Here is a 14,244-nt window from a genome sequence, read left to right on the forward strand (position 1 = left end):
AGTCAAAGGCTTGGCAAAGATGTGACAGGTCTCTTTGAGGTTAACGCTGGTGCTTGGTGAAGTCCCCCTTTCATTTGTGTGGAGGAGAAGAGGGGGATGTCTGTGTGTTTTAAACACTGATCCACTATTCTCCCCAGAGGAAAAAAAAGCACTTTCCAAAAGATCCATCAGGCCAAATTTACACAGTCTGCTGTTCAGCAACAATTGAACTCTCTTTCTTCCCATGGGTCACTCACCAGAGTGTTTTAGAGGCTGGGAGCAGGAAGAGGTAGTGATATTTATGGGAAGCTTTTTGCTGGAGCTCACACAAGGGTGGGCTTGAGAAACCTGAAGAGTGCTTTTGTGTGCAGAGCCAGTCAGCTGTCCAAGGCTAGTGTTTGCTTATGGCTGTTGTGACAATAATTAATGGAGCAGGAAGTAAAGGGCCGATTGGTTTATGCACACATGGCATTGTACATTTGAACTTGCACAGAAACGCTGAAAGCCTGAGAGAAGGCAGATTTATCCACCAAATGTCCAAAGTCCATATAGGCTCGTATCCTGACAAGCAAGAGATAGGGAGCAGTGTAAAGAACAGAATGTGACTTATCCTTCCATTAAAACTATACCCTCTCAGCTCTGTTTCTTTATCCAAGTCCAAATCCTGGTCCTTGACCGGTGATACCATCTGGACAGAGGATTGGATTTGGACTCCTACGTTTCTTCCCCATGTCCCACGATGTCTGGTCATCTGGCCATCATTAGGAAAGACATCTTAAGCTTCAACACCCTAAAAGCTGTGTCATCTTGGTGCAGCGTTTTTCCTCCACCCCAATAGAGATGACCAGAGACTCCCTGTAAATCTATTCTAGCTGTTTGATTCTGTAATCTTTTGGCTACTTTGCTTGCTAAACCTGGATCCAGTGAGTAATGAGCTCTAGAGTTGAGTCTTATCCTTGGTAATGAAGGAAACACTTGGCTGAAGTATTTAACACGGCTTAGTTCAAAAGCAAGAGCCTCAAGTTGAAGTTGGCTTAGTGGAGCCAGAGCATCCCTTGATACAGATACTGTAAATGAGCTGGTGGCTTGTATCCCAACAACTTTCATGCACCATCTGGGCACTGTCCTTTATGGAGATCAGAAAGGACATCAGATATCCTTTATGGAGCTCATCTTTATTTCTCTAAGACTCATGTGGCCTGGTCTTAGAGCTCCCTCAGAGTTCATACTGTAAGGGGCTTGACTGGAGATTCATGTCCAAAACCACCAATCCATTTGGATCTGTTTCCTGTCATGATGGCCTTGGGTCCAGATATCCTAATAGACGATATTAGGACAGATCTACTTGGGTTCAGAGCACTTGCTTCCCCACTGAGTAGGACTGAAAGGGATCATCTGCTCAAGATGAGGAGTGCCAGGCAGAATCCTTTTCCTCTGTCCTCAAGGACCAGTGATTCTCAGAGCCATGCTCAATGTGGATTTGAGTCAAAACCTTCAAAAGGCAGGTTGCTGTTTGAATACGTGAAGCAGAATAAATCAGAATAGAGCAGTGGTGCGTGTTGTTCTGGTTCATCCTCCGCTGATGAAGCCGGAGTGCTATTACGTTTGCCCCAAAGGATTCCTTGAGTGCTGGCCAAATCGATGCTTGAAATGCTTCTCTAAAAAAAAAGTAATAATCTTCTTTATATATAAATTTTCTTCCTCACTGAGGATCTGACAAGGTCCTGGCACACTCCGCTGTTTGACAGGCAGCCTGGAAGAAAGGGAAGGAGAACACGGCATAGCACCAAGGAGGTGCTTGCTTCCACCTTTCCAGCAGTTCAGGAGAAGCTCAGCAGTGCTATCCTGTGATAACAGGAAGCAGAGGGATTCGCCCCAGGGTAGCGGCACCACCAGGACTCCCAGTTCAACATGAATTCCTGTCTCCTGCCCCACCAGTACAGCCCTCAACAACCCCAGTTCATTAGAGTGGTTATCGCCAGCCCTGCCAGAAGAACCCTGGTGTCATGCTTTGGGGATCTGGCATCCCTGGAGCCACTGGCGCTGTAGGTGAGTGTTTGGGTTGTGGTTATAAGGTTATAATCGCACCACATCCACATCCTGCCTGTGGAGCAGGGAGTGAGGCAAGTTCTCCTTCGGGCTCAGCTCCTGTTCAGGGCCAATTACTGACTGCGTGTACAGTGCCTTAAACATGTAAGAAAGCACAACATAAATATCAAATGCCATTATTAAGTGAGGATTAATTATCTTTCTGGTTGGTTTTTGTGCAGGCCTGCGGCACGCATGCCTCACATGCATTCACACTTATTCATTACTGTTATTATGGAGAAGTTAGACTGAAACATTACATTGATGAATCGCTAACGGGGACAGGCTTGAAAGGGAAAACCTGGATCTCACTGAGGAAACTGGGCTCAGTTGCATGGTAAGAGATGCTCTGAGGAGGAGCGTTTGGCTGTAATACATTGCATTCGATTGAAATTAGCATTTATGGACACCAGTGGGTTTGTTTGCAACTGATATAGCTGGAAACCCACTCAAAACCAATACAGAGACTGTTCTCTAATGTGCCTGGGGAAGGTGAAATAGGACACATGGATGAGCCCTACTTTCCCCCCCCCACTTCCACTTGGCTCATCACAGAAGGTGGGACTCCCGAGGAACTGGCCTTCAGCTCCAAAAAAGGATCATTTTAGCTGTGCTAAAATTAGCTGCACTGATTTTTCCTTTCTTCTCTGTTTTCCTTCTGTGGACACATGCGGGTGAAATCCTGGCTCCACTGGAGCCGATGGGCATTTTGCCATGGACATGGGTTGGGCTTGGATTCTTCCAGAAGGGAGAGAAGCCATTTGCTACCAAGGGGTCTTTTGGCTGTGTAGCTGGGCTGCGTTTAGTTTAGCAAGTCTCATAGCCTTTGTCAGGCTAATACAGTTCATTCAGTTGAAGTGGAAATAGGATGCATTGTGAACTGCACCTGCAGTCTTTGTTTGAGGAGCACTTAGACTTCACTCCAGGGAACCTCCCTGCGTGCCATTTTGGAGCACCACCGGTGTCGCCTCATGCTTCAGCTCTGCACTTAGATTTCAGGGGGAAAAAAGCTCTGCTTTCCTGTAGCCACTGAGGCACTCCTGATTCCCATGGGAATATTGGCCCTGTGCATTCGGGCTTAGTCTTGAGTTCTTTTTGGAAGCCTTCAAACCCTTCACCTCTGCTCATACGCAGAGCCTTTAGCTTAGCTACGGAAGGTTTCCACATGCAGCCAAAGAAAAAGAGAGCTAGCAGGAAAAGAAACAACAAAACCAAAGACAAATCTCCTCTCCCAAAACAGCACTAACTCTCAGTTAGGTGACCGAGCTCTTGGATGCTGAGATGCTGGAGAGGAGGAATGGCACCCAAGATAACTCTCAAGCATTCCCAGTTCCAGCTTTCCTATTTAATACACAATAGCCACAGAAAGATCAGGTTATAGAGCTGAAGAATGGCACTTTTAAAGGGTCTGAGGATCACATGCAGGTTTTCCAGTTATTTCAGTTCTCAAAGAGGGGTAGGGTCTGTAGGGTTGTTTTACAGTACAAGTGGAAAGGATGAGAAGAGAATCAATGTCTGCACTGCTGATAGGAAGGATCCCTGATGAATTATCTGTCACCCCCTCTCTGGCCAAGCTTTGTTTGATAGGGATGCTAAAAGCATTGATGTCCATAATTGGGTATCACCTCTGGGCTTGAGACTCTGTTGACTTGTGCAGGGGAAGGAAGACTGTGGCCATGCCTGGACTTGCAGCCCATTACAAGAGGACACAAAGAGGGGTAGCTAGCTCTGAAAGCCCATCTGCATCAGCGTGTTGCAAGGACTGCACTGTGCAAATACACCAACTCATGTCTTGGAAACTGTCAGGCTGTCAACACATTGTTCACAACCTAATTAGCCCACCTCTCCTCAGGCCATAATTAGCTCAGGTGCAATCATAGCCTGGCAGGGCTGTGCTGCTTCCCATTCTGGAGACAGCATCCTGGATCTGTGCAGAGCACCATGCTGCAGAGCATAAATGGCACCCAGGTCACGTTGAAACTTAGGATCTAAGTGTTTGTTAATGACAGCACTCCAGTGGGCATCTAGGAAGGGGCTATTTGCCCTTCCTGGAGTGCTGGTTATTTCCCTTGAACCTTTTCCTAAGCACTTGTTCCCAAGGGGAAATGAATTTGCCTGGTATATGCACAGCCCATTGCTGTTCTTCTTCCTTTTGCCTTTATGTCCTTATCAAGGCACTTGGTGGAGCACAGCAGTGGTCTTGGAAGAACCTGATGCAGGCTGCCTTCCCATAGTTAATCATAATGTGGAGCTTAGGGAAAGCATCACGAGTAAATGAGTGCGGGTTTTTACTTACACAGTGGGTTAAGGGGAGGGTTTTGTGTGTTACTGGGTAATACAACACATGGGGTAAGGTCTACCCTGAGAGCAGGAATTGCTTTACTACCCTCAGTGGGGTTTCTGATGGGCAGGTCCATGCGGCGGTGGCTGAGGAAGCTGAGCAGAAGGAGCACAGCCCTTGCTGAGGGTCATGTTAGGTCTCTGGTGCATTGAGATAGCTCTAGCAACCATAAGGCAAAGGAGCCCACACTGACCTGAGAGGACATCCTGTGTCCTGGGGCGCACAGTGGGTATTTGGCTGGTGTCTTTAACCAGTGGGGTCCTGAGTTTCTTGACTGTACTGGGTTGCTGGGAATGGCCTGGCTGGCAGATGTCTACTTTTGGGGATCTGTGGTGGATGAAGTAGAGGCAATGCCCTCTCCCCTAAACCAGCTGTATGGTTCAACTCATTCTCGATGTTTCCTTGCTGCTTTTGCCTCCTTTGCTTTGCTCAGGGCTTGCTTCCTCCTTCCAGTAGGCTGCCCGCTCCTTCAGCAAAATGAAGTTCTTTCCCAAATGAACTCAACTCCTTGGTTTGCTTTTGTTTTGACACTCAGGAGACGACAGATTTATAGACCTTCCTGAGTCGTAAGTTCATTTTCTTTCATTATTTACCTTTCACTGCAGCCCATTCTGAGTGAGATTCCATTCTGCCTCTGAGCAGGGCTGCCCTGCCAAGAGGAGCTTACCCATAAATCATTCCTTCCTCTTTCTTCCTTTCCAAAACAGCATTAGCTGAATTTGCCTAGAAGGAAAATTGTTCTGCCATTGCCGGCAGTCAAACAGTGCAATTAATTAGTGCTTTCCCTTTTCTCTTCCCTCCTGTCTGTTGTCTGATGGGCTTGAAAGTCAGCCAGGGAGGAGGGGAAAGGGGAAAAAGGAGGGGAAAAGCTGTGTTTGAAGTATTTCTTTTTAATTAAAGGTGATCGGGTGTCGTGGTGGTACCGACTGCATCATGTCTAGTGCTCAGAGGCACCTTAGGAGATACGTCCCAGTGTAGAATGGTTTGGGTTGGAAGGGACCTTAAAGCTCATCCAGTTCCAACCCCTTGCCATGGGTAGGGATGCCTTCCACTAGAGCAGCTTGCTCCAAGCCCCTGTGTCCAACCTGGCCTTGAACACTGCCAGGGATGGGGCAGCCACAGCTTCTCTGGGCACCCTGTGTCAGCGCCTCAGCACCCTCACAGGGAAGAGCTTCTGCCTAAGAGCTCATCTCAGTCTAACATTTGACTGTGCTGCCTCTTGATTGTTTTAGGTGGAAACAGTAAAGTGCTTGGTGCATGTTGCTGCGTTCATTCCTCGTTTTCTGTCTTTTGGGGGCTTCGTTTTGGTTTTCAAGCGCAAAGGAGCAGTGGGTCAGGATTGGAATAGGTGCTCAGGCACAATGCAGGAAAAGGTTGGGTTCAGCTGAAGCTCCATTTCCATTCCTTCCCATTTTGGGAGACGGGGCGTGTCACAACAGTGCTGAGCCGACAAGAGCTGCTTGCCAGCATTTAATTTGTTGAAGATTAAGAAATTATTCCATTCTTACAATACCGCTTGAATTCTGGGGGATGTGGAACTTAGATCTAGCCTCAGATTTCATAGTGTTTGGAAGCAAAGGCTTTATCAGTGTAAGCACTGCATGGATGGTTTAAGGGGAGACCTGTTAATAGTGTACCTAGAGACAATGGGCTGGCTCAACTTCAGCTACCTCTGAACTTTGGGATAACTATAGCCAGAAGAGCACATTGAATTTAGGCTTGTTTCTTTGTGGTCTAGAAGCTAGCTAGGGCGCCATGGAAGCTGTTTCTGGTTTTCTCTACCTGCAAGGAGAACTGACTGCTGAAGCATTGCCCCTTTTCTGGCCAGCAACAACCTCAACCTTTTTCTCTTTCTCTAAAAGCTGTCCTTATCCTGTGCCCTACCCATCGTGTGTCCTCATCAGGCTGAGGGCAGAAAGCTGAGAAGTCTTGTACACGGTGGGGCTGAACATCAGCAGATGCCTTCATTATTTACAGTGGTTTCTAAAAGCACCATCGCAACTGTTAGGGTCAAACCATAAGCAAAGGCTTCTCTTTCAAGCACAAATGATAAACAAATCCAAGACACTTGGTGTCAGCAGCCTCACCAATCTGTTCACCACCTGGAGCTCAAGGCAACCCAGCCGTTGCAAGCCACTAGTAGCGCAGGAGTAGGACAGCCGTAAGGAAATCGGTGTCCTGACGTGGGCACCAAAAATAAGCCCGTGCTGAGCTTTTTTGAGCGCTTGGCCAGCTCACAGCTGCTGGCTGCTGAATGTTTGGGAAATGTATCCCCCCATTCAGGTGCTCAGCACTTGGAAGCGTGGACCTGAACAACTCCAATGTCATCTGCTTCTCTAAAACCCAGCCAGTTCTGCTCTGCTGGACCAGCCACGTTCTCGCTGCCCATCGTGGAAGGAGGGAAGCAGTTCTTTTATTCCTCATCCTACCTAATTGTTAGGAAAATAGCCTGAAGAGAATTCCCTCTGTTTGATTGTGGCAGATCTTAACCTCTGGGACCATTATAGCAAGCATCCCCCTACTCCAGGCAGACCCACATGCCGCTTCTATGTCATACAGGAAAGTAAATATCCCTGATATTGGAGCAACCTGGTCTAGTGGAAGGTGTCCCTGCCTGTGGCAGAAGGTTGGAACTGGATGAGCTTTAAGATCCCTTTCAATCCAAACCATTCTCTGGTTCTATGATTCTGATTGCTCTGATATCAAATACCTTTTGCTGACCTGCCTTGAAGAGAGTTCCTTGTAAGAATGCCTTTGATTTTGGTCACTTAGAGTGTTGCAGGGGCTTCTGAGCTGTGCTGATTTATTACTCCTTAGTAATCTTGTGGTTTATGGAGAGCTGTACAGGGGTACAAGGGTAAAAGCATCAACTAACCAGTGATCTGATGCCAAAAGCCACCCGTAAGCAAGGACAGGTTTCAGGCTGTGAGATAAGGCTCAGAGAATGAACCTGCAGAGGAGCAGGAGCTCTCTGATGGCATGGTTTGAATCAGGACCTCCTAACAGGAGGATAAGGGGATACAGGAAGATTGGATCCCCTCCTTTAAGGTGTATAAAGCTTGGGCATCAGTTTTCAGTCTCCTTATTCAGAGCAGGTTGGAACTGGGGTCTCTTCTCATTTAGCCTCTGTGAACAAGAGCAGAATAGCCAAGTCCCATTGATGAACCTCCTTGCTCCCCTAGGAACATCTCTTATGGTAAAGGTGGCTTCAGGTTCCTGCAAAAGACGTTTTGATATAGGCTATGGGAGCTGCATCTGTTTTACCTTTTGTGTAGCTGGGTACATGAATATCAGCGAGGGCAGCATTAGTAGTGTAAGGCAAAAGACAGGGCACTCTATCCCAATTCATGGTCTTGGAGCAGCCACTGAGGTTTTAAATCAAGGCAGAATTCCTGCCAGGTTTCTTGGTGATGCTGCAGGACAGCTGCAAAAGAGCTGCAGAAAGAGAAGGTCGATTATGCACAAGCTGAAGGTTGCCTGCAAATTCTGATCTCTCTCAAGAACTTCTTTGGTGCTTTGTTTTAAAATCAATGGAGACAGCTTGATATTTGACATTGCAGAGATGTGGAGGAGAAAGCAAGGCTTAAGCCCCAGTCTGCCTAAACCCCACTTTGTAGTCCCAGTCTTGTTTAAATCCCAGTCTGTTGAGATTTGAAGTGTTTTGGCAGTAGTTTTCCAAGCTTGCTTTGTAGGTGGTTGGATTTTGCACAGCTTGCAATGGTTGTGGAGGGAAGTGACAATCAACAAGCTGTGCGATTCCTTGATGTACTCAGTGCCTGGGACCTGATTTGTGCCATCGCAACCCTTCACTCAGGGGAAGAGGGTAAGAATACCCTCATATAGGTATATATATGCTGATATATATATATAAGGTCATCAACAGGCCAAGCTGACAGCTCCTTACTTCCACTACTCACCAAAATAGACTCATGGAGGCCTACAGAGCATTTTCATTCACATGAAGAGTTGCCCAATCAGGCCTGCTTGTGCAAGGTGTTCCTTTCCACAGCACCATTTATCTAAAGATCTCGGAATCCTTTATGTACATTCAACTTTAATCCACGTTTTACCTCCAGTGGAGTAGGTAAGGAGGGCTGCTTCCATTCTGCAAACAAGGCAAACGGAGGTACAGAGCAAGAGAGTGACTTACCCAAGACAGTTTGGTTGCGGAGTTGTAGGGAGTACTCTTATGCACTGAGCAGAAATCTGTCTAGAGCTGTAAATTGAGGTCTGATGTGAATCAGAACTCCCTGTAGTGTTAGGGAACATTCAGATTTGTCACCCCAGAATGGCCCTCACCTTCAGGGATTAGAGGAGGATGGCTGGTTTGGCTTTAGGGCTGCTATCAACTGGTTGGATGTGGAGTTAAGAGTCAGTGAAGAGCTTTGCTTCTGATCTGTTTCTCATCTGCCTGTATGGTCAGTGGAGACAGCGGAGTGTGCTTCATCTATCTGGTTAGTGGGTAACCCAGTTACCTACTGAAGGATGAGATGAACTGTGACTCGACCCCCACTGTCTGTTGCCTGTAAGGGGAGAATAGGTGATTATATCAAGTGAACCCAGTGCTAGCATTCAGAAAGAAGCAGGCTTGCAGGAGCAGGGGTAGATGTCATCGTTTGCTTGGAGTTTACTCTCTTGTGGTAATCAGATGACTTCAAAGGCGAGTGTTAAAATAGCTCCTAAAAAACCAGCCATCAATGGAAACACAGGCCTTCCTTTCCCTGTACTAGAGATATGCACATGAAGATTCCCAGCCCGAGGAGACCTATGAAGTCTGGGAGAGGGAACAGATCCAGAGCAGGGAATTGATTTGCTTGTGGTCATTAGGACAGAGGCAGGAAAGGTCTTCCTCTCTCCAGTGCTCCCATTACCACACTGCCACTGAACTGGCCTTCATCCCCCTCTGCTTCCTCCCCTGCCAGGCTCCCCTTCTCTGCGGGCGTACCCTCTCATCTCCGTCATCACCCGGCAGCCCTCCGTGGTCCCTCACCTCGTCCCTGCTGCCACCAGCTCCCGCGTGCTGCCAGCCCAGACCCCATCAGGCACTGCCAGCTCCGAGGCACCGGCCAGCGAGACCCATGGCAGCAGCGAGTCGGAGGCAGAGCAGCCCACACCTCGGCTGAAGAAGCCACGCCGGAGCAGGACCATCTTTACCGAGCTCCAGCTGATGGGCTTGGAGAAGAAGTTCCAGAAGCAGAAGTATCTCTCTACCCCTGACAGGTAGGTCAGACTCTTCCACTAGGAAAAGGAATGTGCTAAAGGGCTGCTCTGGACCTGCTCAGTTCTTCCCATACTGACTCTAGTGTTCTGCCTTCTGATTCCATAGACATGCCTCTGTCATTGACCAGTGGGTAGATGACCAGCTTCAATTCCAAGGCTTAACTTTTCCTGGGATAGGTAACTTTTCCACAGATAGATTAGCTCAATGGAAAGGCCACATGGTGATAAATGTGCTTGCTAGCAGGCAGCCAGGCTCAGGGACAAGTAAAGTACTGAACAGAAGGATCTTGGTCTTTCCCATTCCTGCTGCTCATGACGAAAAGGTGAAGCCTGTCTACCACACTTGGGTAGCAATTCAGTGAGAAGGTGGTGGCTTTTCCAGCAGCTTGGAAAACACATCCAAGGTTGCAGAGAGTTGAAAGCTGCCTTGCCCTTGTGAAGGCAAATACCTTGTCTTTTTGAAGGAAAAGGAAAGCTCTTGGGGACCACTTGGTACCATGTGGAGAAACCAAGCTGAGGAGAGGCTTTAGCTTTTTAAAAAGGCTTTGGATCCTATTCTGCAAATTGAAATGACGGGAGAAAGACCTGTCTGTAAACCTAGAGAGGGTTGGGAGGCCTTGAACTCCACAGATGGCAGTGCCCCAGTACTTAAATCGAAGATGGCATTCTCTGCTCATTCTGCCTGTCACCGAATTTCACCGGCTTGGCCAGGCAGTATCACAGAGTGTCAGAGCTCCTAATGCTCCTGTGCTGACTCCTCACAGCTTCACATAACCAGGTGGTTGACACTGTTGATGAAGCACTTGAGGCTGTTAGTTAATGTTATCATATGACTGTTCCTTGGCTTTGGACATGTTTGAGGCTGATGAGCAATTCCTGTCCATGTACCACTTCCCCTCTGTTTGTTTCCTCGGGTTTCTAGGCAATGCTGGTTACCCTAATGTGTGTGGCAAGAGCTGGTAACAGGTCACAAAGTATGATCAGACATGTGCATTGAGGCAAGAAGAGTTAGTCAAGCAGGGCTTCTCTCTGTCAACTCATGGCTGGAAACGTGATGGCAAAGCAATGGGTTGTGACTCAGGTACAAGATTGTACCTGTGGCAGAGCAATTGAAGCACCTGGTTCAGTAGCAGAAAGGGAATGCAGCACAACAGGGTAATGCCTTTGCTAGATTCTCCTTCTCACTTAAGTGTCTTGAAGTCGATGGGGTATCTCTCAGATGTTATGTAGTGGCATAGGCAGTGGGCAGACCAAGCCTGTAGGTCTGGAGTGAATCCACAGTGGGGGAGAGCCATGGATCCATGAGTTTGACAGCAAGCTGCTGCAGGTATGTAGGTGTTTGTGGATAGGAGGGCGAGTCTGTTGCCCCAAGAGCCCACCTGAAACTGAAGTTTGATTCTGAAAAACTTGGCCTTGACGTTTTGTTTTACCCTATCCAAAGGCCAGGAATGACTTGCCAGGAAGCTCACGCAGTCCAGAACACATTGGAACGTGGCTCTGGGTTGGAGCTGTCCCACCTGCAGGACTTGCGTGACTCTATGGGGCCCTTACCCAGCGTGGTTGAGGATTTCCAGCTCCATCCGTTGTGCAACTCCGTGGCAAAACTGCCAGATGCACGGAGCTATCACCTGTGGGGAAGGATAAAGAGTTATTTTGAGCTGCATTTGCTTCATATCCTGGGTTTTAATATAGAAATAATGAATGGTCTCAGAGGAGCTTGCATAGGTTGGAGATTTGTGGAGGATGAATCAGGATTATGGGCTGTCTGCCACATATAGCCTTAAGCTAAGCACGCAAATAATTCATTTATAAGCCTGAATTGCCTATAATAGCAGAATGCAGAAGGAATTAATAGATTTAGATGTACTACTACTCCGTGAGAAATGAGAAAGTATTAATACCCCTATTATGTGGGTAGTGAAGAAGAAATAGGATGCAAAGAGCAGACTGATGCTGGGTGTCTTGGTTCTTAGGTAGCTGCTTCAGACACTGTAGACCAGTTTACCAGCAGCTGTCCCAGAGCATCTGAGAGCTCTTCTTGTCCTCTGTCAACTCATTTCAGTGTTTCTTTTGTCTCCAAGGTTGGACTTAGCCCAGTCGCTGGGGCTGACGCAGCTGCAGGTGAAGACGTGGTACCAGAACCGTAGGATGAAGTGGAAGAAAATGGTAAGTGGTTCATTCCCCCATCCTCAAGAACAGATCTGGAAGCTGAGCACGGTGTCAGTGACCTGTGTCTGTTGAGATCCAGTTTTGGTTTATTCTTGATCACTTTTCTTAGAGACGCTCTTTGTTCTTCAGATATGCATCCAGCAGCCTGGTGGGTTAGAGGGCCCTTAGGCAGTAGGAAGGATACAAAGCAAAGAGATGAAAGAAATGAAGACAGAACAGAGGGAAGAACCAAAATATCTCCCTCTGCACTTTTGGCATTCCTGGGATCTTAATGCTTGTGGGATAGGTTATGTGTACAGACAAAAAAGATTGTGCTGTTCCATGGAAACCAGTGCAGTTTTGAGAGCTAATATCATTAGTTCTTGCTTTTCATATCTTCATGCCTTTCACTTCTTCACAGCTTCGTGGCCCTTTTCCAGTTAAAATGCTTTTAGAAAGGACAAGTGTCCAATAAATCCTGGTGGAAACCATGATGCTGTGACATTCTCAAGTGGAGATGTTTATGTATTCCGATCTGGCAGAGGAGGTGCAGTTCTAGACCGTATCTCTGAATGCGTGTGACAGCTGCAGAAGTTACTGCCACTTAAATCCGGGATTAGCTTGGATACAGATCTTTGGAAGTGTCTTATTGCTGCGGTGGTGGTGTGAAGGGAGAGGGAATTAAACATGGGATCAGACCTAGCTTGCTGACTCCCACCTCTTGCTCAGATGAGAGGGGTCTCCTTCCAAGACTTGGGCTTGGAATAAAGCAAACACTCAGGAAAGGAACTAAATTCCACATAAAATCTTCTGTCCGTAGTGATGAGGACTGCATGCCTGGGTTGCTCTTGGGCTTCCTGTAGGAACTCACTTAAAGACCTCCAGAGTTCTGGGTGTCCTTGCTGATAACGTTTGCATTTCATTCTGTTTCCATGAGAAAATGGGTGAACTCGCCCCATGAATGCAGGCTGAAGTGGTGACCATGGATTCACTTTTGAGGTCAAAGCCGAGTTTCATCCTTCCCTGAAGGATGTCTCACAGCAGCAGAGTTCACATTGATCCTGATGGTTCATCTCATTGCTCCAGGTGCTGAAGGGTGGACAGGAAGCTCCAACAAAGCCCAAAGGCCGTCCAAAGAAAAACTCCATTCCCACGTCGGAAGAGATAGAAGCAGAAGAGAAAATGAACAGTCAGGCTCAGAGTCAGGAGCTGGAGGGATCTCAAGCCCCCGAGGAGCCTAAACTGACAGAGGAGAAGCCAGAAGTCTCTTTGGAGACGGAGGAGTATCCAGAACATATACCAGAGCCCTCCTCAGAGGAGACTACACCATCAAGTTAAAAGGGGAAGAAAGGAGGGGAAAAGAAAAGCAAAAAGAAATATTAAAGAGAAAAACCAAAACCAAATATATATATATGTATATATATATTTAAATATGTATGTAATTGTGTGTGTGTACATATATATATAAATATATATATATATGTAGACCTTGTGTATAAGTCTAAAGATTGGTCACTTTGTGCCTTTGGGAATCAGCCATCATGGGCCATGGTGGGAGAAAGACTGTGCTGGGACTGTGTTGGAGGGGTCGGCGTGATAGCTTAGCTTTATCCTTGCCTTTTAAAGTAGTGCAAATGGACAGAGCGCTTGGTCTGGTCTCAGATCAGGGGCAGTGAAGAAATGGGGAGCTCTGACAGCACCATTTCCTTGTGTAACCAGCACTTATTTGTGTTTGGGATGGGCCCTGCTCCAAACCATTTCAGGAAGGAGCTCAGTCCCATCGCTTTGCTTTGGCCCAGTGTAAAGATCAAAGCTTCTGAAGCGAGATCCACACCGGGTTCAGCATCCAGGTTTCATCTCTCGTGGTCGGTTGGGTGCCGTGTCTGTGGATTTGCAGTGATCCAGGATAAAAACTTCGAATGAGAGGATGGGTTTGGATTTGAGTCTGCTCCAAAAGCTTTGGGATGCTTGGAGCTGGGATTGTTGCTTCGGGCCCACTTCTAATTCTTGTCAGGTTTATTTTCTAAAGAACACTTAAATGTTGCCAGGGCTTTGGGAGAAGGATGGATTGAAGAAGTTGCTGCAGAAAGTTCACATTTGTCTAAGATGTGTGCCAAGAATAGACGTGCATCGTGTTTCATAAAGTCTTGTTAAGGGTGCATTTTGCCCAAAGGCTGCAAGAGATGTATTCAGATAACCTTTATTTTTTAATTAAAAATGAAATATCTAAATAAACCAGTTGTTGTTGTTTCTCTTTCAGTGCTAGACAGAGACTTTTTGTGGGCTAGGCTTGCCTGTTCTAACAAACCCTGGAGAAAATGGGAGTCATCAGACTTTCCGTAACACTCCTGTGTAGCAAGCACTGAGCAGACTTCTTGTAGCACCTTGCTGAGGTAGGTGAGGGGTGTTGATAATGCCACTTTGTCACTGGGTGCAGATGAACGTGTCAGAATGAGAGCACTGGTGTT

General features: G+C 47.1%; 1 protein-coding gene across 1 annotated transcript in view; it reads left to right on the forward strand.

The window, feature by feature from the left end:
- BARX2 (BARX homeobox 2) overlaps positions 1-14,011 on the forward strand; it is a 32,649-nt gene extending 18,638 nt beyond the window's left edge. The window contains exons 2-4 of the mRNA XM_061475993.1: positions 9,331-9,628; positions 11,710-11,794; positions 12,863-14,011. Of these exons, the coding sequence (XP_061331977.1) occupies positions 9,331-9,628; positions 11,710-11,794; positions 12,863-13,114 (635 nt within the window). The 3' untranslated portion in view covers positions 13,115-14,011. The remainder of the gene's footprint in view (positions 1-9,330; positions 9,629-11,709; positions 11,795-12,862) is intronic.
- The last annotated feature ends 233 nt before the right edge of the window (positions 14,012-14,244 follow it).

This window comes from Pezoporus flaviventris, unplaced genomic scaffold (genome assembly GCF_033815535.1).
Source record: "Pezoporus flaviventris isolate CSIRO_AGI_PZ_B2104156 unplaced genomic scaffold, CSIRO_AGI_Pfla_v1 ptg000093l, whole genome shotgun sequence".
Taxonomy (NCBI): Eukaryota; Metazoa; Chordata; class Aves; order Psittaciformes; family Psittacidae; genus Pezoporus; species Pezoporus flaviventris.